The sequence below is a fragment of the Pelmatolapia mariae genome, linkage group LG16_19, assembly GCF_036321145.2.
Source record: "Pelmatolapia mariae isolate MD_Pm_ZW linkage group LG16_19, Pm_UMD_F_2, whole genome shotgun sequence".
In the NCBI taxonomy this organism is placed as follows: Eukaryota; Metazoa; Chordata; class Actinopteri; order Cichliformes; family Cichlidae; genus Pelmatolapia; species Pelmatolapia mariae.
In genome coordinates, this window is record NC_086241.1 from 44371085 (window position 1) to 44398029 (window position 26945).

Sequence of the window (26945 nt, forward strand, 5' to 3'; positions counted from 1 at the left end):
CCAGGGACACCCACCAAGACCCCTCGAGGTTCCCACAGGGGCCCCCAGCACTTCAATTCAGAGCATGACAGGTTGATAATATCAGCTGACAGCAGCTTATCCCACACACAAAGAAAATCCAAAAGAGGAAAAAGGAAAAAAAAAACATCCATTCTGGAGGACACTGGAGTCAAAGTGAATACTGATTTTCCCATTTGGAACAACTCTCACACCACCTCGGATGAAGAGAGCATGCTCAAATGTACTAGAAACACTCTGCTTTCAGAAAGGTGAGCTTTTACGTCACTTGGTTAAGTGACAGAAAATGTGCAGCTCCTCAAAGCTTTACAGCACATGATGTTGACTTTAAGTTCACTGTTAAGACGTTACGGTTTTGGCTCACCATCGCTGCTCTCTCAGTGGTGTTTTCACCACAACACTCAGCTGTTTTCACAGAAAACACTAAAAAAAAAAAAAAAAAAAAAAAAAAAAAAAAAAAAAAATCTTGCTGGGTACTACCAGCAAAGGCATAACACCAAAACAGTAACCTCACACAAAAACTAAAAGTTGGGGTGCTTTCACAGCTGCGGTGTTTAGTCTTTTTAATCCCAGCTGTGGTTCTTTCTTCCACCCCTGACACATCTGGCCAATAAGGGGACTGAACATCCTCACGTGGTTTGTGGTGATGCCGTTTGATTTACTTTTGGTTTAATTGGATTTTTCTCTGTGTGAAAACAAACCAAACCATGGGAAAAAGCTACAAGTTTACAAACTCACCAACTGATTCGGACCAGAATAAACAAACTATAAGTGTGAAAACGCCTTTAAAATACTAGCAAATTTAGCAGCTGAAGAGTCAGGCTTCCCCTCACCCACAGCTGATGGCAGCCCCTCCCTGAGCCTGAGTTCTGCTTGAAGTTTCTTGCTGTTAAAACTTTATCTGCCTCAATACATTTTTATGTAAAATAACCTTTTAAAACACTTCTAACCCAACATTAGCTGGGATAGCTCCAGCCCCCTCCCACAACCTCATATTGGATAGATGAGGATTTTCAACCAAATAAAAGCAGCTTCCGTACAGAAATAACCGTCACTTACACCAAGCCTGACAACACACAATCACATGACCATCTGAGCACACTGAGCATGCATGTGCTGGTCTAAATAACAAGCTGAGGTTGAGTCACACGATGTGGTACGACATATCACAAGTGATTGATAAAAAGCCACACCGGTGTCTCCAAAGTCCTCAGAGCCTGCAAACAGAGGCTCACAGTTTTCCCTTAAAACGCAAAAAAACCCTAAGAGACTTGTTCTAAATGACAGTTTATTATTGTTCACAACTTTTCAAAACTTAAAGCTTTATCACGTAAAAAGCTTGACCACACACACTGCTTATTGGGACTGTCTTTTGGGGTTTACAGTGTTCTTGTGAACTCTCCTGGTACATAACCTGGGTGCTGGGTGTAATGAACAAACACTATAATAGTTTCATACTGTAAAGTAAATCGAAAGCAAGCTGCTGCTGCTGCTCAAAGCTGCACTTCCGAGAGGAGGGCTTTGAACAAACAGCATAAAATGATTCAAAGTAAACCTCCTCTGAAAATATAAAGACTTTAATCACTCGAGTGAAGTCAAAGACACCAACGTGTTGCAACGGAGCTGCTTTCAGAGAAGTTTACGCTCGACATGAAATAAGATTAAATGAATTACTGATGCCCGTGCAAAAGACCTGAAGTCGTCTCCTCCTTCATTTATTGCCCAAGCTGCATTTTGCATGAACACACAAAAACGCAACCTCGGATCACGTGTTGAAGGGTGATCCCGACACTAAAGAAGCAAATGAAGAAAACAAAGTTTACAGTATACAACAATACCACGTGCAATGTAAATACAAACAGAATGCATTAACTTGCAAATCTCAAACCTATATTTCATAAACAATGGAGCATACAGATGTTTCAACAACTATTTAAAGCGCCCCCATACTATCACAGATGCAGGCTTTTGAACTGAGGGATGATTTCAATTCATCTTCCATTTTCCTCAGTCCCTTTTAAGTGAACTTTGGCCCAGAGAAGGCAGCGTGTTCACATGTGGCCTCTTCGTTGCATGACAGAACTTCAATCTGCATTTATGGTTGGCACGGGGATTTGTGTTTGTCAAAGAGTTCCTGAGACAATCCGCTGATTTGCTTGAGAGAATTATGCGTGTTATTAAAGCAGTCCCACAAGCACACAACATCCAATCCATCTAATACACAGATTTCTCCAGCATCTCTCAGTCTGTGTATGATATTATGTACTGCAGATGAGACATTGACAATTTTACACTAAGGAACATTATTCTGAAATTGTTCTACTATTTGTAAATGTGTAAATGTGGAGGTCCTCTGTCTCTGTAAGATGCTATTTTTATGTCCAGTCATGTTACATATTTGTTGCCAGCGCACAATGCTCCAGCTCTTTCTTTGGAGTGTCTACGTTTTCAGCTTTTTGTTGTTAAGTAGTAAAGTCTCAGTTTTCTGTGTTCTATTGTAAAATTAAATGTGTGTTTATGAGATCTGCAAACAAACCATTATGTTTTTATTTCTATTTCACACAGCATCGCAACTGCTTTTGAATTGAGGTTACACCATGCACCTTAAACTCCTGTAGGCTTTTAAGGTGGAGTGTGGTGCCATCTAATGGCCACTCACCTCTCTGCAGCGTCTGAGCTCGGGATGCCTTGCCCATCCCTGAGAAGTGCCCGTCACCAAAGGATGGATGTCTGGCTCCATCTGAAGGACAGAAGACGTACAAACAGATTTTCAGCAAAACACTCAAAAAGTGTGTTTCTCTTCTTTTTTCTTATTTAGTCATTTAGAAACAAGAACTTTGCCGTTATTCCTGGAAATAGATGGTAAAATTTCCTGTCTTAGCATTATTATCCTCACTGTTTGATATTTAAAAATGTATACCATGTCCCACCAAGCACAGAGTTTACTCAGACATTTCATTAACTAACATGAAAAAAATAAAGCAGAAAACTTCCATGCTTCACAGTCTCACATAAAGGCAGAAAACCACAATCATCTATGTTCAAAACAGCTTTTGCAGTCAATTTTTAGCTCACTGCTGCAGATTTAAAACAAAAAGTAAATCCTACAGTTTCATTTCTTTACACTTAAGAAGCCATCGCCAGATCCTCCTATAACCAGGGCCATCACAGGTGACCCTCTGCACCCGCCCACCGCCTGTTTGACCCGCTGCCCTCTGGTCGGCACCTCAGGTCAATCAGGTCCCACACCTTGACACTCACAAACAGCTTCTCCCCCTAGCCCATTTAGGCCCACATTTCACCCTTTCATCACAAACCAAAAGTAAACACTCCATTATAGCTTATTTTACTCCAGTGTAATCATATTTTACAAATTAAACATCACCTTGTATTAAATAAGACACAAACCCAGCAATTAAGACCATAAGGTCATTGGGAAAGTTTACTGAGGACATACAGAGTGAGAGTGAACAGTAAGGCTCTTTCTCACACTTTTATTTGACCAAATCTCTTGTGGAAACCACAGAGATCGCCATCTACTGGCCATGAAAAACTTAGGTTCTGATGTCACTTTTCAGACCTTGGTAGCAAAGTCCATCTTTTTTATCCAGTCTATGCTTCTTTGATGTCAGCGGTTGAATTTGTCCAGTTTTCTTGTTGTCAGACTGTGTAAACAGTAAAATCATCAGACACAAACCCAAAGCCATCAGTATTTTATTTATACCAGCAGTGGAGCATTTTGATCCACATGATCACCTTCAGCCATAAGCAGCATTTAGAATAGAGATTTCATTTGGCACTAATTGCACACTCTTTGTTACTCTTTAGTCCAAAGCGATAATGCTGCAAATTAGAGCTTTAAGAGTGCATTTTGGTCTGACATTGTTATCATATTTCTTTTTAGCCAAATCAGGCAATTCTCCTCCTGGTAAAGCTACCAGGAGGCAGAATTGCAAATACACAGGACAGCGACGAGCACCTGGGTATCCCACAGGCCCATGGGAACCATAATAAAGACGCACAAAAGTCAGCCACAGCCTGTTTTTATGCAACTTTCCTATGCTCATTCGGGGGGTGTTAGTTAGGGTGAAAGGTGAGTGCTGACTAGGCTGCGCCCTGCTTTACCTTTGTTAAATCGAGTAACTGAACTGAACATCTTGAGAATAGAACTGTGCGATATGACCAAAATCTCATATCCCGATATAAGACATCCCGATAACGATATAAATCACAAAAATGTAACATTTTCTGTAAATTCTGTGAATCTCGGGCAGCTCGACTTGCGTGAAGTGTTTCCAACTGGGCGTACTTTACCTAGAGTCAAGTGTTTTTAACTGATGCATTAAACGATACATTTTTAGACATAAGTTGTAACGGCTGCCGTTTTCTTTGTGAGTATTTATTACACAGCGTGCTGCGGGGAAATGTTCTATTCTAACGTTTGAGTCTAAGGTTTATTTATGGTGTTTGTTTATGGTGGCTAAGCTGTCATCCCTGATGGACAACATCTCCCACCCCATGCAGGAGACTCTGACAGCACTGAGCAGCTCCTTCAGTGGGAGACTGCGGCACCCACGATGTGGGACGGAGAGATTTCGCAGGTCTTTCCTCCCCACTGCTGTCAGACTCCACAACAAAGACTCCCAACTGATCAAACACACACATCCACACATGTGCAATAACACTAAGTGCAATACTCTTTTTCTGACAAATTGTATTTTTACTCAGTTGTATAAAGCATTTGTATTCTATTTTTATCCTATTGTATATTTTATTCTATTTATTCTACTGTATATAGTATTTTATTTTATTCCATTCTGTACAGTTGTGTACAGTATTTTATTCTTATTGTATTCTAATTTTTGCTATATAACTTTTGCACTGTCCACTTCCTGCTGTGACAAAACAAATTTCCCACGTGTGGGACTAATAAAGGTTATCTTATCTTATTTTTTAGCACCTGATGCCTCTTTTTTGCTTCTCATCCGTAAATACTCTGCGTACCTTTTCACGTGATTCAGTTTATTCTGAAAAGTCTCAACAGGATCTTGAGCTTTATTGTGAAAGGTTTACGTGGAAAATAAACAAGCGGACACATGATGGTTTTACCGTCATTGTTGCTAACAACAATGCATAAAAACAGTCGCTTGTCCGTCTGTAGTGTGGTTATATTAAATATAAGAGAAAGAGAGAACTTTAGGAAATTAATATAGCCACTACAGTGACCATCAAAACAATGAAAAAATATTGCTGTAAACAGTTTATTTTGCGACACCACAAAACAAACGATAGCGTAAAATGAAACGATAGACGTTTTTAATATCGTCATCCGATATATATCGTTATATCGAACAGCCCTACTTGAGCATGTGTGTGCTGTTGTTGCCTTGGAGCTCTAAATCACTGGCTGGTTGAACCGATCACAACTTTCAGACATGTATACAGCATGTGAGGAGGTGTCTAATCTTTGTGCCCAATCTGTAAGCAAATGATGACTCTGGGCACTTTTTCTTTTTGAGCTTGCATTTACTTCACATGTCTGTGTCTTTTGTCCCATCTCCTTCCCCTCAACCCCAACAGTCTTGGCAGATGGCTGCCCCTCCCTGAGCCTGGCTCTATCATACATTTCTTCCAGTTAAAAGGGAGTTTTTGCTTCCCACTGTAACCAAGTGTTTGCTCATACAGGGTCATCTGATTGTTGGGGGTTTCTCTTGATTATTGTAGCCTCTTTACCTTACAATATAAAGCACCTTGATACAACTGTTAAGATTTCATCCTATAAAGGTAAAATTGAACTGAATTGAATTTAAAAGCCCGTTAAGAGCACGGTTCTTCTTTCTGATTGGCTGACCCTGGTAAACAAAGTTTATAGTAGTGAGAAGGCTGAGCTTTCAGCTCTCGGGAATTATTTGCACACATTTTGACTTCCGTACAGTGGATATATAATTCGAGTACACATGTACACAATAGAAAACCTAATGCCATTATACTTATGCAAACTGTCCAGTCAGTGAGTCCACTAGTCTGTCCTTCATGTATTGGTTCAGCTCAAACCCACACAGGAAAGAAATCTACAGTAGATCTAGAGAGACAGCAGAGCAACAAGCAGCAAATGTCCCATCTTTCTCACCTTCTGCAGAAACAAACTGTCCAACAGCCAGCGACCCTCCACCTCCCGTCTCCACAAACTCCACTTCAGACACAATGATGTTGTCCTCCAGCACAGAGCCGCAGCCCATGCATACCGCATCGCCGCGTGCATGGTCGACATCAATGTCCGAACTGCCACAGTTCTTACACACCTTGGAGCTCATGGTGTCGTTCTTCAAGTTTCAAAGCCTGATGGGAAAAGATAAGGCCAGTAAATACAGGAAGTAGCTTAAGTGCATAACTGGCTCCCTACATGGAAAGAGGAAAGGAGCCACCTTGCGGCTCTGTAGTCGGTATGTGTTTCATTGTGGTCCACTGACATCTTTTCTTTTTTGTACCTTTGATTATAAATGTGTGCAGTTATTCTGCCTCTCTTTTTGGGCAGTTTGCAAAATTTTATAATCACTTTGGGTCTCATCTTTGGATTGACATTCTGTTAAGAAATGTTACCAGTTATGTCACAGGGACCATGTGATTAGCACTGTCTACTGTAGTGTAATAGGGATCTGGACGAGCATGTAACAAGCTGGCTGTGTTTAGGCACTTCCAGGATGAGGTTTTCTTTCTTAAAATCACCACGTATAATAACTGAGGAGTCCAAGTTTGTCTGCTTTGCACACAGTATCGGATCATCAAGTGTATGCACGTTTTGATGCTCAAACTTCTATTATATTACACTTTCAAATTCCCGGAGCTCCTCCCTGTTCAGTAATCCAAGCATGATGTCAGCGGGGCGCAACACAACACAGGTGGTCTCTAACTTGTGGCCCCCTGGGAGGGTAATCCCTCGAATACTGGAGGCTATTGCATGTAAAAGAGGATTGTACCCCGCTGTATCAGTACTTTTACTCGGATTACAGAGGTCTATAGCGTAGTGCTTCTCCCACTGGCAGTCCATCTTGTTGGTTTCATGATGCAGCCTCCTGCAGCGGTTGTGAATTACTTGCCCGCGGCTCTCCTCCCATTAGCCGGCCAGCTACGTGGCACTGGTCAGCAGCCGCCGGCTAACTCGGGTTTTTCTAACTTTTCTTGCCTAAAAGCGAAACCTATTCAATGCACAAGCTGACTCACCACTCCCTGAATTGTCTCGCCTTTTTGTGTTCTTTTGATTAGATTAATTAATACTGTTGTTAGCCGAATGAGCAGCACACTGTTCACATGGGGCTGTTAACAGCAAGGAACGAGAAGCTAGCCCAGCGCTGCTACCGGCAAACTCACTGCAACGATCACTCATGCTCACACCAACACATGCGTATCCGAAATAACGAAGCGTCACGAAAGGCTACACAAACACACACATATAATGTGTCCTGACAGCATTCATACCTCTAGTCTGGTGAAGTCAGCGGCAGCATGCAGCCACGCCGGGACGAGTCAGCCTCCTCGGCTCTAGTGTTTTCGACAGGAGCTGATTTGAAAGTATTTTTCATTGACTGTGGTGCTTCACTGTTTGTAACTGTAGTCTCTGTAGAGCAAACAGAAGCGTGACAGCCAACAGATATTTAAGAAATGCTGTTAACTCCGGAACAATCCTTAACACAACACACCCGACGTGAAAACATGTGCGTTTGATGCCCAGGGAACTCGGGCGAGACCAACTCTGCCGTGAGGGGTGTCGCCATGTCAGGATTCTATTTATTTCAAATCATGGTCGCGCAGAGGATTAAGTTTTAGAACCTTTTTGATATTAATTTTGTGTGAACTATATGTTGTGTGACGAAAGATTATCAGTAACTGAAATATATTTCATACAAAAAGTTTATACCATAGATATGATCACCGAGGTTATTTGTATTATGGTACGTCCCCTGTCGCCGGTTTCCAAACTAACAGGAAATATAATAAAATAAAAGTGTCCCATATCCGTTTCGTTTTTCCTTCATGCGTTCTTTTTGATATCAAACTTTTCTGTTGCATTTGGGTGTACTTAAAAATCTTAAACCCACAATTAGGCTAAACAATAGCAGCAGCCTATACTGACTGTTCATTTTAAAAAAGCAATAAGCTAAATTTATTGTTATATAGGGTGGACGGGGTCTCGGTTGTATATTTTCATTATCCAATGAGCAACCGAAAAGTTGAAATTAGTGTAAATTAAAGTTTATAGACTATATGCATCCTGGAACCAGAACCAGAGAATTTCTGACAATACAAATATTAAGATTTATGAGACAAGAAACATTTGGTAATAGATGTGAACGTAAATCTCAATATGAAAATGAATAAATATATAAATATGACAAATGTGGTCATTAAAAAAATATAAGAAACGTTTCATTAGGTGTTAGGGGTTCTTATTTTCTTTAACCCACATAATTAAACATTTTAGTTACATAAAACATGTGAATTTTTATTTTATGTACTGTATAGCCCGTATAATAAATAAGTATTTAGTCCAACAAGTATAACATCCAGAAAGCTACACAACATGAGGTGGTTCATTTAGAAACACAAGTCTAACCTCAGTTTCTGACAGTATTCATCCTTGCTGAGGCTCCACATAACTGCACTGGACCACAGCTGTGCACATACAGATGTACTGTAACTGTATCTGTAAACTTCAATAATGTGGTCAGGATATTCTCTGAATGTTCCAAGAACCAGTAAACACAAAATATAAAAAGTTTGAATTGTCCCTCATCTTCCAAGGAGGAGTGGCACATTCCCTCTTAACATCTGATTTCCCTGCAACCTTGACCGTTTCCTTTTGGCTGGTTAAACCCTTAAAATTGTGCATTCATATCAGTGTAGCAATGTAAGGAACATACAGGCAGGACTAAGTAGATACAATTTACATATGAAAAACATTGGGCCTCACTCAGTATGTGTATGGAAACATTCTTATCTCGTGTAAAAAAAAAAAAACATATGCACACACAAAAATACAGAAAACCTGTACAAATTTAGTTCTTACCACTGTGTGTTTGTTAGTGAATCTGAATCATCCATATACTGCCATGCCTCTACTTCTCATTGCAAATAAACAAGTTTACCTCAAGGTGGAGAAAGTGAAACTCTTAATACTAATAGTAATCATCAATAGTAACTATCATCAGTATTAGTACCACCATTATTATTATTACTGTTATTATTATTGCTGTTGTTGTTGTAGTTACCATTTGACCATTAATTACATTTCCAAAACACCATGTGACAAAGGATTCTTAGAATTACAATTAAATTAAAAAAAAGTTCTGGAAATGGCCTTAAGGCTCTTGTGTTTCCTGGGTGGCACACGTCTCCAACATTGTGTTGAAGTCTTGTGGTGTAACAAAGGACCAGCACTTTATCCTCTGAAGAACAGCGTTGACAAGTTTGCCCAACTGGTTGATATGTGTGTGGCTTTTTTTGAACTGAAGACAGCATTTAACCGCATCTCTTGGGGTTGTTTTGTAGTATGAGGCATCATGTCTGTTGCTACAAACTGGGCATTAGTACAGCTGCAGTGACAGCTTGGTTCACATTGTTGAAATGATTCTGTTCATAGTTTTTGAACAGAACTTCTACGTGCATACATTGATGTGAAAAAGTGTTTCAGATTATTAAACAAATTTAAATATTAGACAAAGATAACAAAAGTAAACACAAAATGCAGTTTCTCAATCAAAGTGTTTATTATTTATGTTAAGGTGCGTGGCGAGAACGGGGCCCAAATGCAGGACTTTCCCATCCTGCAGGACTGTGCTGGTGGTCCAGGTGTGACAGGAAAACAACTCCAACACTCGACATTTACAAACACTTCGCTCCTGTGACACACTCCTCTCCAAGTTCCTAACAAGACAAGGTACAGAGATCAGATTGGTGAACTCACAGAAACACACGCACAGACTATTTCCACTCAGAGCTGGGACTTCACTTACTTGGTAACTCAATGATCCAGCGTTGACTGAAGCTCAGTCAAACAGTTAAGTAGCGGCCAATCTAGACGGAAGACATGTGTGGCGGCTTCAACACGGGAAACACCTTCCGGCCTGATGACGCCCATAAATTGGCACGCTGGAATACACACACACACACACTTAAAGGGGGAAGCAGGGGACTGGGAGGGGAGACAAAACAAAACACATAGAAAAACATACATACAGGCAGGTCGACCGACCGAGACTGCCAGACCATCACAACTTAGGAGGGAAAATTCAAACCTACATCATGTATAGAGGAAATAAAGTAAAATGAATATTTTAGAGAGACGGACTGAGAGATAGACAGAGGGAGAGAGATAAATCCCTTTTGCAGCACTTATGTCACAGTAAGACAGATATAAAAGCTACTAAACCAGTTCAAGGTTTGCAGCTAAGAAGGTCACACTTAACCTTCCACAGTTCAAGATAGTTTTAGTTAACGCAACTTTGTTCCAAATTACAAACCTAGGTTGTTCTTTAAGATTTACTTCTTGATTTAGGAATCAGATTTAATCTAAAACCTTCAGTTTCAGATTCTACTTATTTAAGAGAATCAAAGAGTCTAAGACCGATCTGTTCTGTGCAGGGCTGATAAAGCCAACGTAGTGCAATGAGCTCATTTAACTTGTGCTCATTACTAATCCCTCTGAGCAGTTTGTGTCTTTCCTTGCATGAGAAATAAACTGTTATCAAAACCCAATTTGGTGCATTGACCCTTTAACACAGAGTTCCTATAGAGAAATCTGGTTTGGCTCAAAACAGGAAAATAACATCAGCATATAACATCACTCAATAGTCAGGGAGGATAAATCACAGGTTCTGACTCCAGCTTGTCGGTCAGGTGAACAACCTGTTTCCTGACTCGGCTCTCCTCCACACAGTCCTCGTTCATAAATATAAAAATTCAATTTCTCCTCGTTATAGTTGTTTCTACTTTCAGATCGAAAATGCAGATGAAGAGAAATGATGGAACTATCTGATTCAGTTGTGGCCCGTGGTTATTTGTGAACAATACATGTTGACAGGAAAAAAGCAATCACAAAGTCTGTGTATTCATAATTGAAACAGCTATCAAAAAATATTTGGCATGACGTCTTTGTTCAAAATGAATTCAAGTATTATTTCCTCCCTGTCCATTAGTGCCCTCACGTTGCATGCACCGGTGCAGCTGATGTCAATACTCAACCAAGTACGAGAGGGACTAAAGCTCTGTGGTTTAGATTAGGTGTGGGCACACCCTCACCAGACGTGCCAGCAGCTCTTACATTTAAAGGATGTGAATAAAGTTGTAAAGGAGGCTCACACTTGTTCTAAACTGTTTTTTTTTTTTTAGTTATATTATCTTATCACTTATATCATTTCTCTGGACTGTGGGATGAAGCCAGAGCTCCTGGAGAGAACCCAGACAGCCACGAGGACTCTCTTGCTCTGAGGTGACTGCTGTTCACGGTGCACTAAAGACTCTCAGTTGTCTTTGGATGCTCCTGTTTCTTTCTCCGTATGCAGTTACTGCTCCTCTCTTTTCAAAGACAAATACCAAATAACACGAGAGAAGACTGAATCACTTTAGAACAAGACAAACACTCCTGGTTACTCTGAGGAATTGTCATTACATGATGAATATATTTACCATGTTAGTAAGGGAAACTCGTTTGTGGTGTGTCTCTTCTTGTTTCTCCTTTTCATCAGATTCTTAAAAACAAAAGGCAGAAAAGCAACAATAAAAGTTAAAACCTCAAGAAGTTTTCTAACATTTTGGGACATCATTTCAGAGACAACCTTCAACATTACTTATTACTTACCACTGTGTTGATTCTTGCTGATGTCTGAGATGCAGCAGAGGATAATGTACACTTGGCACTGTCTTTATGGATCCTTAGTTCGTGTTGCACAGATTTACACTTGGCTCTACAATAGATGTTCCTCGTTCAACATCCAGTCCACAGCCCTGCCATATGTCCAACACAGTTCACAGAAGCAGTGCCAAAGTCTTAAAACTATTAAAGAGTCTTCAGAAAATAAGTTCTCTGAGAAAGGCTTCAACGTCTGAAGTGTTTCTTTGGTGGAGTGGGGCTCCTGCTGCTGCTCTCTTCCTCTGTAGCCTTTCTCTTCATGCTCTGTGCAAACCTCTTTAGAAACTGGCAGAGCACCGACATGATAACTCTGCCCTCTGAGCTGGAGTCCGTGATTCTCCAGCGGTTTGTCATCTCAGTGTCTTTTGTGTGATAAACAGCAGGATTGACTCTGGTGACGATGAGGCTGTTGACATCCAGGCTGTGGACACAGTTCCTCCAGGCTGCCTTCAGCACATAAATATCCACCTTCTCTGGAAGTACTGGAGTCAGGATCTGAGAATGTAAGCGGGACCCTGCAGGCAGCACCATCATACCAGCTGGTGAGTCTGTAGAAGGAGATGGAGTGGTGTTCTCCCTCTGACTCTGCAGCACGGGGTTTAAAAGGTGTCGTCAGCTGCTCTGAGTGAATCAATCCCCTGACTGCGATTGGAGGAAAATCTTGCACCCGGTAACCAGGTCATGGTAAAGGGAGAGGAGCAGATTGTTCATAGAGTCCAAATGGCTGCTGTTTAAAGGACGGTTCCTCAAGTTTGTTGACGACTATTTGACACACACTGACTGGACTCACCAGCTCAGCTACGAGAAAACAGAACAGTGATCTATGTTAATCATAACATAATCAGACAAATTAAGGATTTCAATGTCAAGACACGGCTTTATATCATAATATGCTATTTCCACACACAGGCAATAAGAGACCCACAGCAGAACTCAATGTTTATAAAAGCCTTAACATTTTTCATGTGCTAGAAGGTGAGAAAAATTATGTTGCATTGTAAATGGTTCAATTGGAGTTGTTATAGGGTCAGAGGCGGGGGTACACCCTGGACAGGTTGCCATCTGACACAGAGAGGACTCAAACTAAGAAACAAACTACTATTCACACTCACATTCACACCTATGCCTCATTTCAAGCACTTATCACTTATATCGTCTTGATGCATTCTCAATCATCCAGGTAAGTAAATCTCCAAAAGTTGATTCTCTTCATTTGGACGTAGCGTTTTGTGGGAGAAACGTTTTGTCACTCATCCAAGTGACTTCGTCAGTCTCAGCTGACTGCAGGTTTCCCCAATCTTATAAACAGTACATTTGCATAATGACTGAAACCAGCCCACTGATGGAACAATGGGCTTGGAGGTCAGTTCCTTAATCATAATTATGGAAATTCTCATGACCATTGATCAACAACCACTGATCAAAGCCCACTGATCAATGGCCATGAGTACCATTCACAGAGAGTTGGGGAATGGCTGCAATCACAGCATTGTAAGATGGCGAATGATGTACCCTTAGGCCCCCTCCTCGATTCAGAGATGGTCTTTCCCTTTTCACGTAAATGGCCTCCTTGACTCCGCGCTCAAACCAGCATTCCTCCCTGTCCAAGATGTGTACATCCTCGTCCTTGAAAGAGTGTCCACTGGCCTGTAGGTGTAAATAGACTGCAGAGTCCTGGCCTGACGAGGTGGCTCTTCTGTGTTGTGCCATCCGCTTCGCCAGAGGTTGTTTGGTTTCCCCGATGTATAAATCCTGGCAATCCTCCTGGCACTTAACAGCGTACACTATGTTACTCTGTTTGTGTCGGGGGACCCGATCCTTGGGGTGGACCAATTTTTGGCGCAGCGTGTTTTGGGGTTTAAAAGCCACAGAGACCCGGTGTTTAGAAAAAATGCGTCTCAACTGCTCCGATACTCCTGACACATATGGGATCACTACAGGTTTTCGCTTGGGCAGCGGTTGTCCTTCTCTCCTGGATCGGCTGGAGCTTTCTTTAGGTGCCTTTCCAGCTTTGACAAAAGTCCAGCTGGGATAACCACATTTACTCAGGGCCTTCTTGATGTGCTGTTCTTCTGCCTCCCTGGCCGCTGTGTCAGTGGGGATGGTGTTTGCTCTGTGTCGTAGCGTCCTAATGACACCCAGTTTGTGCTCCAGTGGATGATGAGAGTCAAACCTTAGAGACTGACCCGTATGCGTAGGTTTACGGTACACGTCAGCTTTTAGATGTCTCCCATTACTGATGGAAATCTCACAGTCTAAGAAGGCTAACCTGCCACTTTTCATATCCTCCCTGGTGAATTTGATGTGTCGGTCCACCGAGTTAATGTGATCCGTGAATTGTGGTACGTCCTGAGATTTCATTTTTCACCCAGGTGTCATCCATATACCTGAACCAATGGCTTGGTGGCGTTCCAGGGTAGGATAGCAAAGCTCTCTTTTCCACTTCTTCCATGTACAAATTGGCCACGATGGGTGAAACTGGGGAGCCCATGGCACTCCCATGTTTCTGCCTGTAGAACTGACCCTTGTATGTGAAGTAGGTGGAATGAAGACACAGTTCCAAAAGCAAACACACTTGGTCGATGCTGAGAGTGGTCCTGTTGCTGAGGTTGGGGTCATCCTGTAATCTCTTACGGACTACCTCCAACGCTTCCGTGACTGGGATGCAAGTGAAGAGAGATGTAACGTCGTACGAGACCATGGTTTCATCTGCCTCCATGATGACATCTCTCACCTTCTCAACAAAATCCAGGGTGTTCTGGATGTGGTGTTCAGAGCTGCCCACCAGCGGGATGAGAATTGAAGCCAGAAACTTGGAGATGTTATAGGTGACAGAGTTGATCATGCAGACAATCGGTCTTAAAGGTGCACCCTGTTTATGTATTTTCGGTAAACCATACAGACTTGGTGTAGACTCCCCTGGGTACAGCCTGTGGTATGAGTTCCGGTCAATAGCCTTGTCTTGTTCTAACTGCTTCAAACAGTCTATCGCCCTCTTCCTGTAGCCACTTCCTGGGTCTCATTTCAGGGGCTCATAAGTATTTTCATCACTGAGTAGTGACAAAATCTTCTCATGATAGTCTTTCTGGTTTAGCAATACTGTGCACCTACCCTTGTCTGCCGGAAGGATGATAATGTTGTTGCCATCACTAAGTGATGTGAGTGCCTTCCTCTCCTCCATGGTGATGTTGGATGCTGGGGGCTTTGCATTGCTGAGACAGGCCAAAACTTTCGTCCGTAGTTGCTCTGCTTCCACTTCTGCAATATTGTTGTTACGAATTGCTGTTTCTGTGGCTGTGATCAGCTCCACTAGCGGGATTTGTCTCGGTGTGACAGCAAAATTCAACCCTTTAGCAAGGATGTTTTTCTCTGTTTGGGTGAGCTGTCTGTCAGACAAATTCTTCACCCACTTGTCCACATCCTCGGTGTCACATCCTTCTCTCTTCTGGCCACTGAGGACACTCTCCATATTTTGCGGTGGTTTCCGACGTACAACAAATAAGTCAAATTTCCTTTGTTGCCTGGTCTTAGACTTCTTGTGCTGTGCTAGACGAGACTTCTCAGTAAAGTCAAACACCTTTTTAAGAGTACTCTCATCTAGAAGCATTGTCAGTCTCTGTCGGATCCGCTCCTCTTGAGATTTTAGCATGTCGATGGTAAAATTTCTTTGCCTCACCCGTTCATTGAGCAACTGATGCTGTGCCTTCTGGAGGATTTTTGTTGCCCGGAAGCCTTTAACTGAAGAGCTCATTTGCAGACTTTTAGGAGTAATCCTGTTTTGTCGGCATCTGAGGCTGAATCTCAGGTGGTTCCTGTAATCCGGCATCTTACGTGCTGTTTGCTCATTCTGACGTACAAGCTGTAGGCAGTCCTTGCCAAAGTGGGTTAAAACGTCTTGACGCAAGCTCAATGATCCAGGTATGCTACAATGCTGTGATTGCAGCCATTCCCCAACTCTCTGTGAATGGTACTCATGGCCATTGATCAGTGGGCTTTGATCAGTGGGTTTTGGTCAGTGGTTGTTGATCAATGGTCATGATAATTTACATAATTAAGATTAAGGAACTGACGTCCCAGCCATTGTTCCTTCAGTGGGCTGGTTTCAATCATTATGCAAATGTACTGTTTATAAGATTGGGGAAACCTGCAGTCAGCTGAGACTGACGAAGTCACTTGGATGGGTGACAAAACGTTTCTCCCACAAAACGCTACGTCCAGATGAACAGAATCAACTTTTGGAGTATCACTTATATCATTTCTCTGGACTGTGGGATGAAGCCAGAGCTCCTGGAGAGAACCCAGACAGCCACAAGGACTCTCTTGCTCTGAGGTGACTGCTGTTCACGGTGCACTAAAGACTCTCAGTTGTCTTTGGATGCTCCTGTTTCTTTCTCCGTATGCAGTTACTGCTCCTCTCTTTTCAAAGACAAATACCAAATAACATGAGAGAAGACTGAATCACTTTAGAACAAGACAAACACTCCTGGTTACTCTGAGGAAATGTCATTACATGATGAATATATTTACCATGTTAGTAAGGGAAACTCGTTTGTGGTGTGTCTCTTCTTGTTTCTCCTTTTCATCAGATTCTTAAAAACAAAAGGCAGAAAAGCAACAATAAAAGTTAAAACCTCAAGAAGTTTTCTAACATTTTGGGACATCATTTCAGAGACAACCTTCAACATTACTTATTACTTACCACTGTGTTGATTCTTGCTGATGTCTGAGATGCAGCAGAGGATAATGTACACTTGGCACTGTCTTTATGGATCCTTAGTTCGTGTTGCACAGATTTACACTTGGCTCTACAATAGATGTTCCTCGTTCAACATCCAGTCCACAGCCCTGCCATATGTCCAACACAGTTCACAGAAGCAGTGCCAAAGTCTTAAAACTATTAAAGAGTCTTCAGAAAATAAGTTCTCTGAGAAAGGCTTCAACGTCTGAAGTGTTTCTTTGGTGGAGTGGGGCTCCTGCTGCTGCTCTCTTCCTCTGTAGCCTTTCTCTTCATGCTCTGTGCAAACCTCTTTAGAAACTGGCAGAGCACCGACATGATAACTCTGCCCTCTGAGCTGGAGTCCGTGATTCTCCAGCAGTTTGTCATCTCGTTGTCTTTTGTGTGATAAACAGCAGTGATGACTCTGATGACGATGAGGTTGTTGACATCCAGGCTGTGGACACAGTTCCTCCAGGCTGCCTTCAGCACATAAATATCCACCTTCTCTGGAAGTACTGGAGTCAGGATCTGAGAATGTAAGCGGGACTCTGCAGGCAGCACCATCATACCAGCTGGTGAGTCTGTAGAAGGAGATGGAGTGGTGTTCTCCCTCTGACTCTGCAGCACGGGGTTTAAAAGGTGTCGTCAGCTGCTCTGAGTGAATCAATCCCCTGACTGCGATTGGAGGAAAATCTTGCACCCGGTAACCAGGTCATGGTAAAGGGAGAGGAGCAGATTGTTCATAGAGTCCAAATGGCTGCTGTTTAAAGGACGGTTCCTCAAGTTTGTTGACGACTATCTGACACACACTGACTGGACTCACCAGCTCAGCTACGAGAAAACAGAACGGTCATCTATGTTAATCATAACATAATCAGACAAATTAAGGATTTCAATGTCAAGACACAGCTTTATATCATCATATGCTATTTCCACACACAGGCAATAAGAAACCCACAGCAGAACTCAATGTTTATAAAAGCCTTAACAGTTTTCATGTGCTAGAAGGTGAGAAAAATTATGTTGCATTGTAAATGGTTCAATTGGAGTTGTTATAGGGCCAGAGGCGGGGGTACACCCTGGACAGGTTGCCATCTGACACAGAGAGGACTCAAACTAAGAAACAAACTACTATTCACACTCACATTCACACCTATGCCTCATTTCAAGCACTTATCACTTACATCATTTCTCTGGACTGTGGGATGAAGCCAGAGCTCCTGGAGAGAACCCAGACAGCCACGAGGACTCTCTTGCTCTGAGGTGACTGCTGTTCACGGTGCACTAAAGACTCTCAGTTGTCTTTGGATGCTCCTGTTTCTTTCTCCGTATGCAGTTACTGCTCCTCTCTTTTCAAAGACAAATACCAAATAACATGAGAGAAGACTGAATCACTTTAGAACAAGACAAACACTCCTGGTTACTCTGAGGAAATGTCATTACATGATGAATATATTTACCATGTTAGTAAGGGAAACTCGTTTGTGGTGTGTCTCTTCTTGTTTCTCCTTTTCATCAGATTCTTAAAAACAAAAGGCAGAAAAGCAACAATAAAAGTTAAAACCTCAAGAAGTTTTCTAACATTTTGGGACATCATTTCAGAGACAACCTTCAACATTACTTATTACTTACCACTGTGTTGATTCTTGCTGATGTCTGAGATGCAGCAGAGGATAATGTACACTTGGCACTGTCTTTATGGATCCTTATTTCGTGTTGCACAGATTTACACTTGGCTCTACAATAGATGTTCCTCGTTCAACATCCAGTCCACAGCCCTGCCATATGTCCAACACAGTTCACAGAAGCAGTGCCAAAGTCTTAAAACTATTAAAGAGTCTTCAGAAAATAAGTTCTCTGAGAAAGGCTTCAACGTCTGAAGTGTTTCTTTGGTGGAGTGGGGCTCCTGCTGCTGCTCTCTTCCTCTGTAGCCTTTCTCTTCATGCTCTGTGCAAACCTCTTTAGAAACTGGCAGAGCACCGACATGATAACTCTGCCCTCTGAGCTGGAGTCCGTGATTCTCCAGCGGTTTGTCATCTCAGTGTCTTTTGTGTGATAAACAGCAGAGGTGACTCTGGTGACGATGAGGTTGTTGACATCCAGGCTGTGGACACAGTTCCTCCAGGCTGCCTTCAGCACATAAATATCCACCTTCTCTGGAAGTATTGGAGTCAGGATCTGAGAATGTAAGCGGGACCCTGCAGGCAGCACCATCATACCAGCTGGTGAGTCTGTAGAAGGAGATGGAGTGGTGTTCTCCCTCTGACTCTGCAGCACGGGGTTTAAAAGGTGTCATCAGCTGCTCTGAGTGAATCAATCCCCTGACTGCGATTGGAGGAAAATCTTGCACCCGGTAACCAGGTCATGGTAAAGGGAGAGGAGCAGATTGTTCATAGAGTCCAAATGGCTGCTGTTTAAAGGACGGTTCCTCAAGTTTGTTGACGACTATCTGACACACACTGACTGGACTCACCAGCTCAGCTACGAGAAAACAGAACGGTCATCTATGTTAATCATAACATAATCAGACAAATTAAGGATTTCAATGTCAAGACACAGCTTTATATCATCATATGCTATTTCCACACACAGGCAATAAGAAACCCACAGCAGAACTCAATGTTTATAAAAGCCTTAACAGTTTTCATGTGCTAGAAGGTGAGAAAAATTATGTTGCATTGTAAATGGTTCAATTGGAGTTGTTATAGGGCCAGAGGCGGGGGTACACCCTGGACAGGTTGCCATCTGACACAGAGAGGACTCAAACTGAGAAACAAACTACCATTCACACTCACATTCACACCTATGCCTCATTTCAAGCACTTATCACTTACATCATTTCTCTGGACTGTGGGATGAAGCCAGAGCTCCTGGAGAGAACCCAGACAGCCACGAGGACTCTCTTGCTCTGAGGTGACTGCTGTTCACGGTGCACTAAAGACTCTCAGTTGTCTTTGGATGCTCCTGTTTCTTTCTCCGTATGCAGTTACTGCTCCTCTCTTTTCAAACACAAAAAACAAATAACATGAGAGAAGACTGAATCACTTTAGAACAAGACAAACACTCCTGGTTACTCTGAGGAAATGTCATTACATGATGAATATATTTACCATGTTAGTAAGGGAAACTCGTTTGTGGTGTGTCTCTTCTTGTTTCTCCTTTTCATCAGATTCTTAAAAACAAAAGGCAGAAAAGCAACAATAAAAGTTAAAACCTCAAGAAGTTTTCTAACATTTTGGGACATCATTTCAGAGACAACCTTCAACATTACTTATTACTTACCACTGTGTTAATTCTTGCTGATGTCTGAGATGCAGCAGAGGATAATGTACACTTGGCACTGTCTTTATGGATCCTTAGTTCGTGTTGCACAGATTTACACTTGGCTCTACAATAGATGTTCCTCGTTCAAGATCCAGTCCACAGCCCTGCCATATGTCCAACACAGTTCACAGAAGCAGTGCCAAAGTCTTAAAACTATTAAAGAGTCTTCAGAAAATAAGTTCTCTGAGAAAGGCTTCAACGTCTGAAGTGTTTCTTTGGTGGAGTGGGGCTCCTGCTGCTGCTCTCTTCCTCTGTAGCCTTTCTCTTCATGCTCTGTGCAAACCTCTTTAGAAACTGGCAGAGCACCGACATGATAACTCTGCCCTCTGAGCTGGAGTCCGTGATTCTCCAGCGGTTTGTCATCTCAGTGTCTTTTGTGTGATAAACAGCAGTGATGACTCTGGTGACGATGAGGTTGTTGACATCCAGGCTGTGGACACAGTTCCTCCAGGCTGCCTTCAGCACATAAAAATCCACCTTCTCTGGAAGTACTGGAGTCAGGATCTGAGAATGTAAGCGGGACTCTGCAGGCAGCACCATCATACCAGCTGGTGAGTCTGTAGAAGGAGATGGAGTGGTGTTCTCCCTCTGACTCTGCAGCACAGGGTTTAAAAGGTGTCCTCAGCTGCTCTGAGTGAATCAATCCCCTGACTGCGATTGGAGGAAAATCTTGCACCCGGTAACCAGGTCATAGTAAAGGGAGAGGAGCAGATTGTTCATAGAGTCCAAATGGCTGCTGTTTAAAGGACGGTTCCTCAAGTTTGTTGACGACTGTCTGACACACTGACTGGACTCACCAGCTCAGCTACGAGAAAACAGAACAGTGATCTATGTTAATCATAACATAATCAGACAAATTAAGGATTTCAATGTCAAGACACAGCTTTATATCATCATATGCTATTTCCACACACAGGCAATAAGAGACCCACAGCAGAACTCAATGTTTATAAAAGCCTTAACATTTTTCATGTGCTAGAAGGTGAGAAAAATTATGTTGCATTGTAAATGGTTCAATTGGAGTTGTTATAGGGCCAGAGGCGGGGGTACACCCTGGACAGGTTGCCATCTGACACAGAGAGGACTCAAACTGAGAAACAAACTACCATTCACACTCACATTCACACCTATGCCTCATTTCAAGCACTTATCACTTACATCATTTCTCTGGACTGTGGGATGAAGCCAGAGCTCCTGGAGAGAACCCAGACAGCCACGAGGACTCTCTTGCTCTGAGGTGACTGCTGTTCACGGTGCACTAAAGACTCTCAGTTGTCTTTGGATGCTCCTGTTTCTTTCTCCGTATGCAGTCACTGCTCCTCTCTTTTCAAAGACAAATACCAAATAACGCAAGAGAAGAGTGAATCACTTTAGAACAAGACAAACACTCCTGGTTACTCTGAGGAAATGTCATTACATGATGAATATATTTACCATGTTAGTAAGGGAAACTCGTTTGTGGTGTGTCTCTTTTTGTTTCTCCTTTTCATCAGATTCTTAAAAACAAAAGGCAGAAAAGCAACAATAAAAGTTAAAACCTCAAGAAGTTTTCTAACATTTTGGGACATCATTTCAGAGACAACCTTCAACATTACTTATTACTTACCACTGTGTTGATTCTTGCTGATGTGTGAGATGCAGCAGAGGATAATTTATCCTTGCCACTGTCCATATGGATCCTTATTTCGTTTTGCACAGATTATATAATAAAGTCATTTTGTATTCCTCATAGTAATTTAAAAAACACAGGCCAGCACCAACAAATAAATAAAAGTGCAAGAGGCACTGAAAACACTGACCTGTGTATCTCAACAATAACAAAGAACTATATACATATGTACAAAAGTTTGGAGAAAATAAGTTCTCCAGGAAAGGCTTCGATCTTGATCAGAGTCGGAAGCGCTTCCTTGGTGGAGCGGGGCTCCTGCTGCTGCTTTCCTCATCTGTCGCCTTTCTTTTTGCACGCTTTGCAAACCTCTTCAGAAAGCGGCAGAGCACAGACATGATGACGTTGCCCTCTGAGCTGTAGTCAGTGACCCTCCAGCAGTTTGTCATCTCAGTGTCACAGTCTTCTGTGCGATACACAGCAGATATGACTCTGTTGACGGTGAGGCCGTTGACCTCCAGGGTGCGGACACAGTTCCTCCGGTCTGCCTTCAGCACAAAAATATCCGCCTTGTCAGGAAGTACCGGAGTCAGGATCTGAGATGTGAGGCGTGACCCTGCAGGCAGCACCATCATTCCTGGTAAGTCAGTAAGAGGAGATGGAATGGTGTTCTCCCTCCGACTCTCCAGCTCAGGTCTAAAAGGTGTTATCAGCTCCTCTTTGGATAAGAATCCCCTGAATGCGACGTGAGGAAAATCCTTGGACCCCGTAACCAGGTGATGGTAAAGGGAGAGGACCAGATCTTTCATAGAGTCCAAATGGGGGGGGCTCAAAGGACGGTTCCTCAAGTTGGTGACAACCATTTGATGCACACTGACTGGCCTCACCAGCCCAGCTACGAGAAAATCAGAAAGGTCATCCAAGTTAATCATAACATAATCAGACAAATTAAGGATTTAAATTTCAGCACATGGCTTTATATCATCATGCGCTATTTCCATTCACAGGCAGTCAGGAGCCACAGCACAACTTATTGTTTATGAAAGCCTTAAGATTGGTAGAAGGAGAGAAAAATGATTTTTCACTGTAAATGGCTAAACGGCTTGTTTTAAACCAAAGATCACACCAACAATTTCAAATTCAAATGAAAAACTAAGCGTCTTATTATGTTGCAAAGACTAAATAAGTCCTGCTGATAGAAATCATTTGCAAAATTATCATTGTAGCTGCATGTAAATTAAAAATTTACAGCTCACAGTAAATAATAACTTTGTGTGTTCTTGGTGATCAAAGTTTAATGGAGTATATCAAAATTTGTGATAAATGAATGTAACCCATAATACTTGTGAATTATGGACATATTGTCAGTAAGGTTGCATAGAGTTTCAGTGATGTTTGATACTGAATTCATGTTCAGCACTTAGGTGGTCATATTTTTTATTTTAGTTAAGCATCAGTCTGTTGAAAATGAAACAGCTAAAGGCAGGTGAGAAACCTCGAACCTTTTTGCAAGCAATTTCATTTTCTCACACAGCACATAACATACATCTGGACACCTGTGATGCACTAACATAAGTATCATATATTTAATTAGATCAGCATCTCGTAGTAGCCATAAGTGATTTTGCACATAATGCCTACAAGATCAGAATTAGGCTATATCATTTTTATTTTATTGTCATAGCTTTGTAAACTCAACGAGTGCCTCTGTGAACTCTCACGGGTCTATCATGCTTCTATACAGATCCGCAATCTATTAACTTTATTGTCTAATTCAGGGCCAATTGCCAAATTCCTCCACATACATAAACGGCACTCCAGGATGGGCGCACTGACGTCAGACGTCAGCCTCCCGCCGGTTCTAATGACTTACGTCATTTCCATGGCGCGCCGCATTAAATTGTTTTCTTTAGCATTTTTCAAACAAAAGTTACCCAGTCGCCATATTTGTCCTGGACTTTAAATCTAATGAAATTTTAATCACTTTAAAGCAATAAAAGGCCCGTCTACGGTGTATTTGTTTGCTTAAATACTCTATTAGGCTATACTTATTAGCTTACTAAGCTTTACCATAGCGGTCGTCAAGTATGCGGTTGACACCAAGGGACAGCAGGTATTGCTGACGCCGTAATCCACGGGTGGCCATTTTGGGTGGTTCAATGGTCTTAATCTTCAAGTTTGGAAAACTTTCAGAGTCGCTGGTAAAATGCGAGTTTTCACAGCACTAGTTAGAAAAGCTCCTCTTAGCACTTTCATGTGAAAACAAAATTCGATTCTTGGCCTCTGCTTTTATACCTGCGGCTCAACACGTCATCATCACCTTGACTCCCATTCAAGCGACGCGGAGTGATAAGCATTTCTGCTTTATTTATTCAGAATAAGTTTCCCACAATTATCATATTTCTAAAAAGACAATTCTCAATTAGTTTCACATTTTCGATTCATAAATATTTTAATATCATTACCAGCCTGCCCTTATAGTTTTTTTAATTATTAATTCATAACTTTATAAACAAGTATCAATAACTGTAATGCATAACGAAAGTTCATCACGTTAAGTCTTATTTCTTTTGTTTAACAGAAAAAAATCATCTTCATGCAGAACCCCCCCCCCCCCCCCCCCCCCCCCCAAATAAATGAACGAATAAAAAATGAATATATAAACAAACAAAGCGAGTACAATAAAGATGATTTACTGTCAGATATTGTCGCAGCATTTAACCATACTGAATTTCACCAGAGAAACAGACACACACACACAGGGGTTTTTTCCACGTTATAGTTGTACAAAGTGAAAGTTACCTGAAAGCAGGGGCGATTTTAGCCCATTTTTTAATCAAAGCACCCCCAAAGATTTCTTACTCATTTTTGACAATATTTGCTGTTTGTGTGACACACTACTAAAAATATAAAAAGCATACAGTACTTGGTTGAGACGGAACATTTTAACAACAAAAGTATAGATAATCCCCCCCCCTCCCAAAATGGTTTGTTCCAGCTCGCCCCTACTCTGGCTCTAGGGTCGTTGCTGCCAGAGCGATGGTAGCTGAGACGCAGCGGAGCGGAGGTGTAAGTGCCTGGATTAAAACAGGACATATTAGCAGCATTTAACCTTCAGTTACTCTTTATGTAGTTAGATAGGAGTCATGTTTCTTTTTAGCTGAAAAACATTACACCCAGGTAACCTGCAGTGTTGAAAACGTGTTTTCCAATGATGTTTGCTACCCTACAATCCGTCCTGCTCTGTAGTAAATTCAGCGACATTTGACCGCCCTGTTACTCCCATTGAAATGTATACAGCCTATTTAAAATCTAAAACTTAAAATTGTCCGTAGCCTGCTGTTGTTACCACTGTCCTATTTGAAATGGATACTAACTAACTGACTGACTGGATGCCCATTAACCTTATAACTCCTGTTGTGTGTGTGTGTGTGTGTGTGTGTGTGTGTGTGTGTGTGTGTGTGTGTGTTTGTGTACAGAGAGACAGCCAGGTTCATAAGGGATATAAGGAAGTTTTTTCAAAAACAGGAGCCACATTCAGGTAAAAGTGTAAGAACAAATGATCCATCAATAAAGGATAATGTGTTTCAATATTTTATATCTTTTATTAGATGTTCATGTGGTTTGGTTGAAAGTACACTGAGAGAGGACTTTTTGTTAGTGATCTTAATAATTTTTTTTTCATATTAATGTAATTTTTTCATCTAATTGAATACAATCTATTTGTGTATGATTGTCAGTCCAAAGAGGGAGAGAGGAAAGAGGGGAACGTGAGGAGAAAGTACAAGGTCAGGAAGAACCAGGTAAGAAAAACGACAGGGAACAGTGACAGGCAAAACAGAAACTATTAAACTGACAAAGAGAAAAAACCTGATTTTACTCATACAATCTGGAAGTTGTGTCCTCCCTATATTAAAGCTGCTATACAGAATCTGCAAAACAAACTGGGTTGAAACATTTTTGACCCTCTTTAACAACATTCCAACATAACATTATCATTGATTGGGGAGATTAAAATTAATGATATATTTTTATGTGGTTCAGCCACAACTCTACTAAAACCTCAGCCAGTAATAGGTAGGCCAACTTTTGGACCGTCCAGTTGTCTGTATGACTGCCGCAGTACAGTATCAGAAAGTGCCAAACGGTGCCCTGGTGGAGTGAGGAGCTGTAAAGAGAAGCAGAGTGCTCTGTTTATATTCTAAAAGTGTTTTAAGCTAGCTTGTTTCAAAGATTCTGTACAGCAGCTTTAAATGTTTTCCAAAAGCACACATACACTTATCAGTGTTTCTCAAACTTTTTACAGTGTGTACCACCTGATAAAAATGTCAAGCTCTCCCAAGTACCACTATGAAAGCATGAAACTCATAAATCTTACAACACAAAATGAGTATTATTAAATTAGTAAAATTAGTATCTGCAGTAAAGATTTTTATTTGTAATAATTTATTCTGTTTTGGGAGTGTTTTTTATGTATCTGTATTATATTATACATACACATTAAAAGTGAATCTCTGTCCAAATGCACTCAGTTTACTTCTTACTCACTATGAGCATCATTCATTATTCTCCCCCAGTAATTAAGGTTAGGATATGTATTTTTTTTTCTATTCCAATCAATTCTTCTTTTGCAGCATTTAAATAACCTTTATCAGATTTGATGGTTTTGTTACAGACTTTTCAAAAAAAGTGTTTTGCCTTTCTTTCTCAAATGTGGGGATTAAATTGTGTTAAAATGTACAAAACAGTGATGTCATGTTTTGAGACGAGGACCCAGGCACAGAGAGACTTGTTGAATTTAAGAATCATATGATTTAAGAAAGAAATTTGCAGACTTGCACAGAGATGGTAAAATTATGATGACTGATAACGGAGATGAAGACAACAGACAATGAGGACAGGGAGGAACAGGGTTTAAATGCACCCAGGAGACAGTCAGAGGGAACTTGGGACAACTGGAGACATTTAAGGATGCAGGGACTGACAGAGACAGGGAAGAAGTCTCATTGTGACGTGTAAAGTTGATCTTGCCTGGCTGGGCAGCTCTCTGGGTGCTCAGCACCCCCAAAGCTCTAATCCTAGAATCGCCCCTGACTGTAATGCATAACGAAAGTTCATCACGTTAAGTCTGCTTATTTCTTTTGTTTAAAATAACTAACAGTTAGTCCTCAGATTAAAAAACTTTAAAGAAAAAAATCATCTTCATGCAGAAAAACCCCCCCAAATAAATGAACGAATAAAAAATGAATATATAAACAAACAAAGCGAGTACAATAAAGATGATTTACTGTCAGATATTGTCGCAGCATTTAACTGCGCCCTTGATCAAATCAAATCAAAATCAAATCAAATCAAATCACTTTTATTGTCACGTC

The 26945-nt window shown here is 41.4% G+C and overlaps 1 protein-coding gene and 1 long non-coding RNA gene across 2 annotated transcripts in view; both read right to left on the reverse strand.

Annotated features, from left to right (window-relative positions):
- Positions 1 to 7732, reverse strand: part of brf1a (BRF1 RNA polymerase III transcription initiation factor subunit a) — a 133711-nt gene extending 125979 nt beyond the window's left edge. The window contains exons 1-3 of the mRNA XM_063500293.1: positions 7495 to 7732; positions 6149 to 6357; positions 2678 to 2758 (exon numbers count right to left, since the gene is read on the reverse strand). Of these exons, the coding sequence (XP_063356363.1) occupies positions 2678 to 2758; positions 6149 to 6332 (265 nt within the window). The 5' untranslated portion in view covers positions 6333 to 6357; positions 7495 to 7732. The remainder of the gene's footprint in view (positions 1 to 2677; positions 2759 to 6148; positions 6358 to 7494) is intronic.
- Positions 7733 to 9763: 2031 nt separating this feature from the next.
- On the reverse strand, positions 9764 to 10275 carry LOC134645663 (uncharacterized). The gene is made up of 3 exons (XR_010096576.1): positions 10252 to 10275; positions 10029 to 10164; positions 9764 to 9939 (listed from the first exon to the last, which is right to left on the reverse strand). It is a non-coding gene; the product is annotated as an uncharacterized LOC134645663 (long non-coding RNA).
- Between the last annotated feature and the right edge of the window lie 16670 nt (positions 10276 to 26945).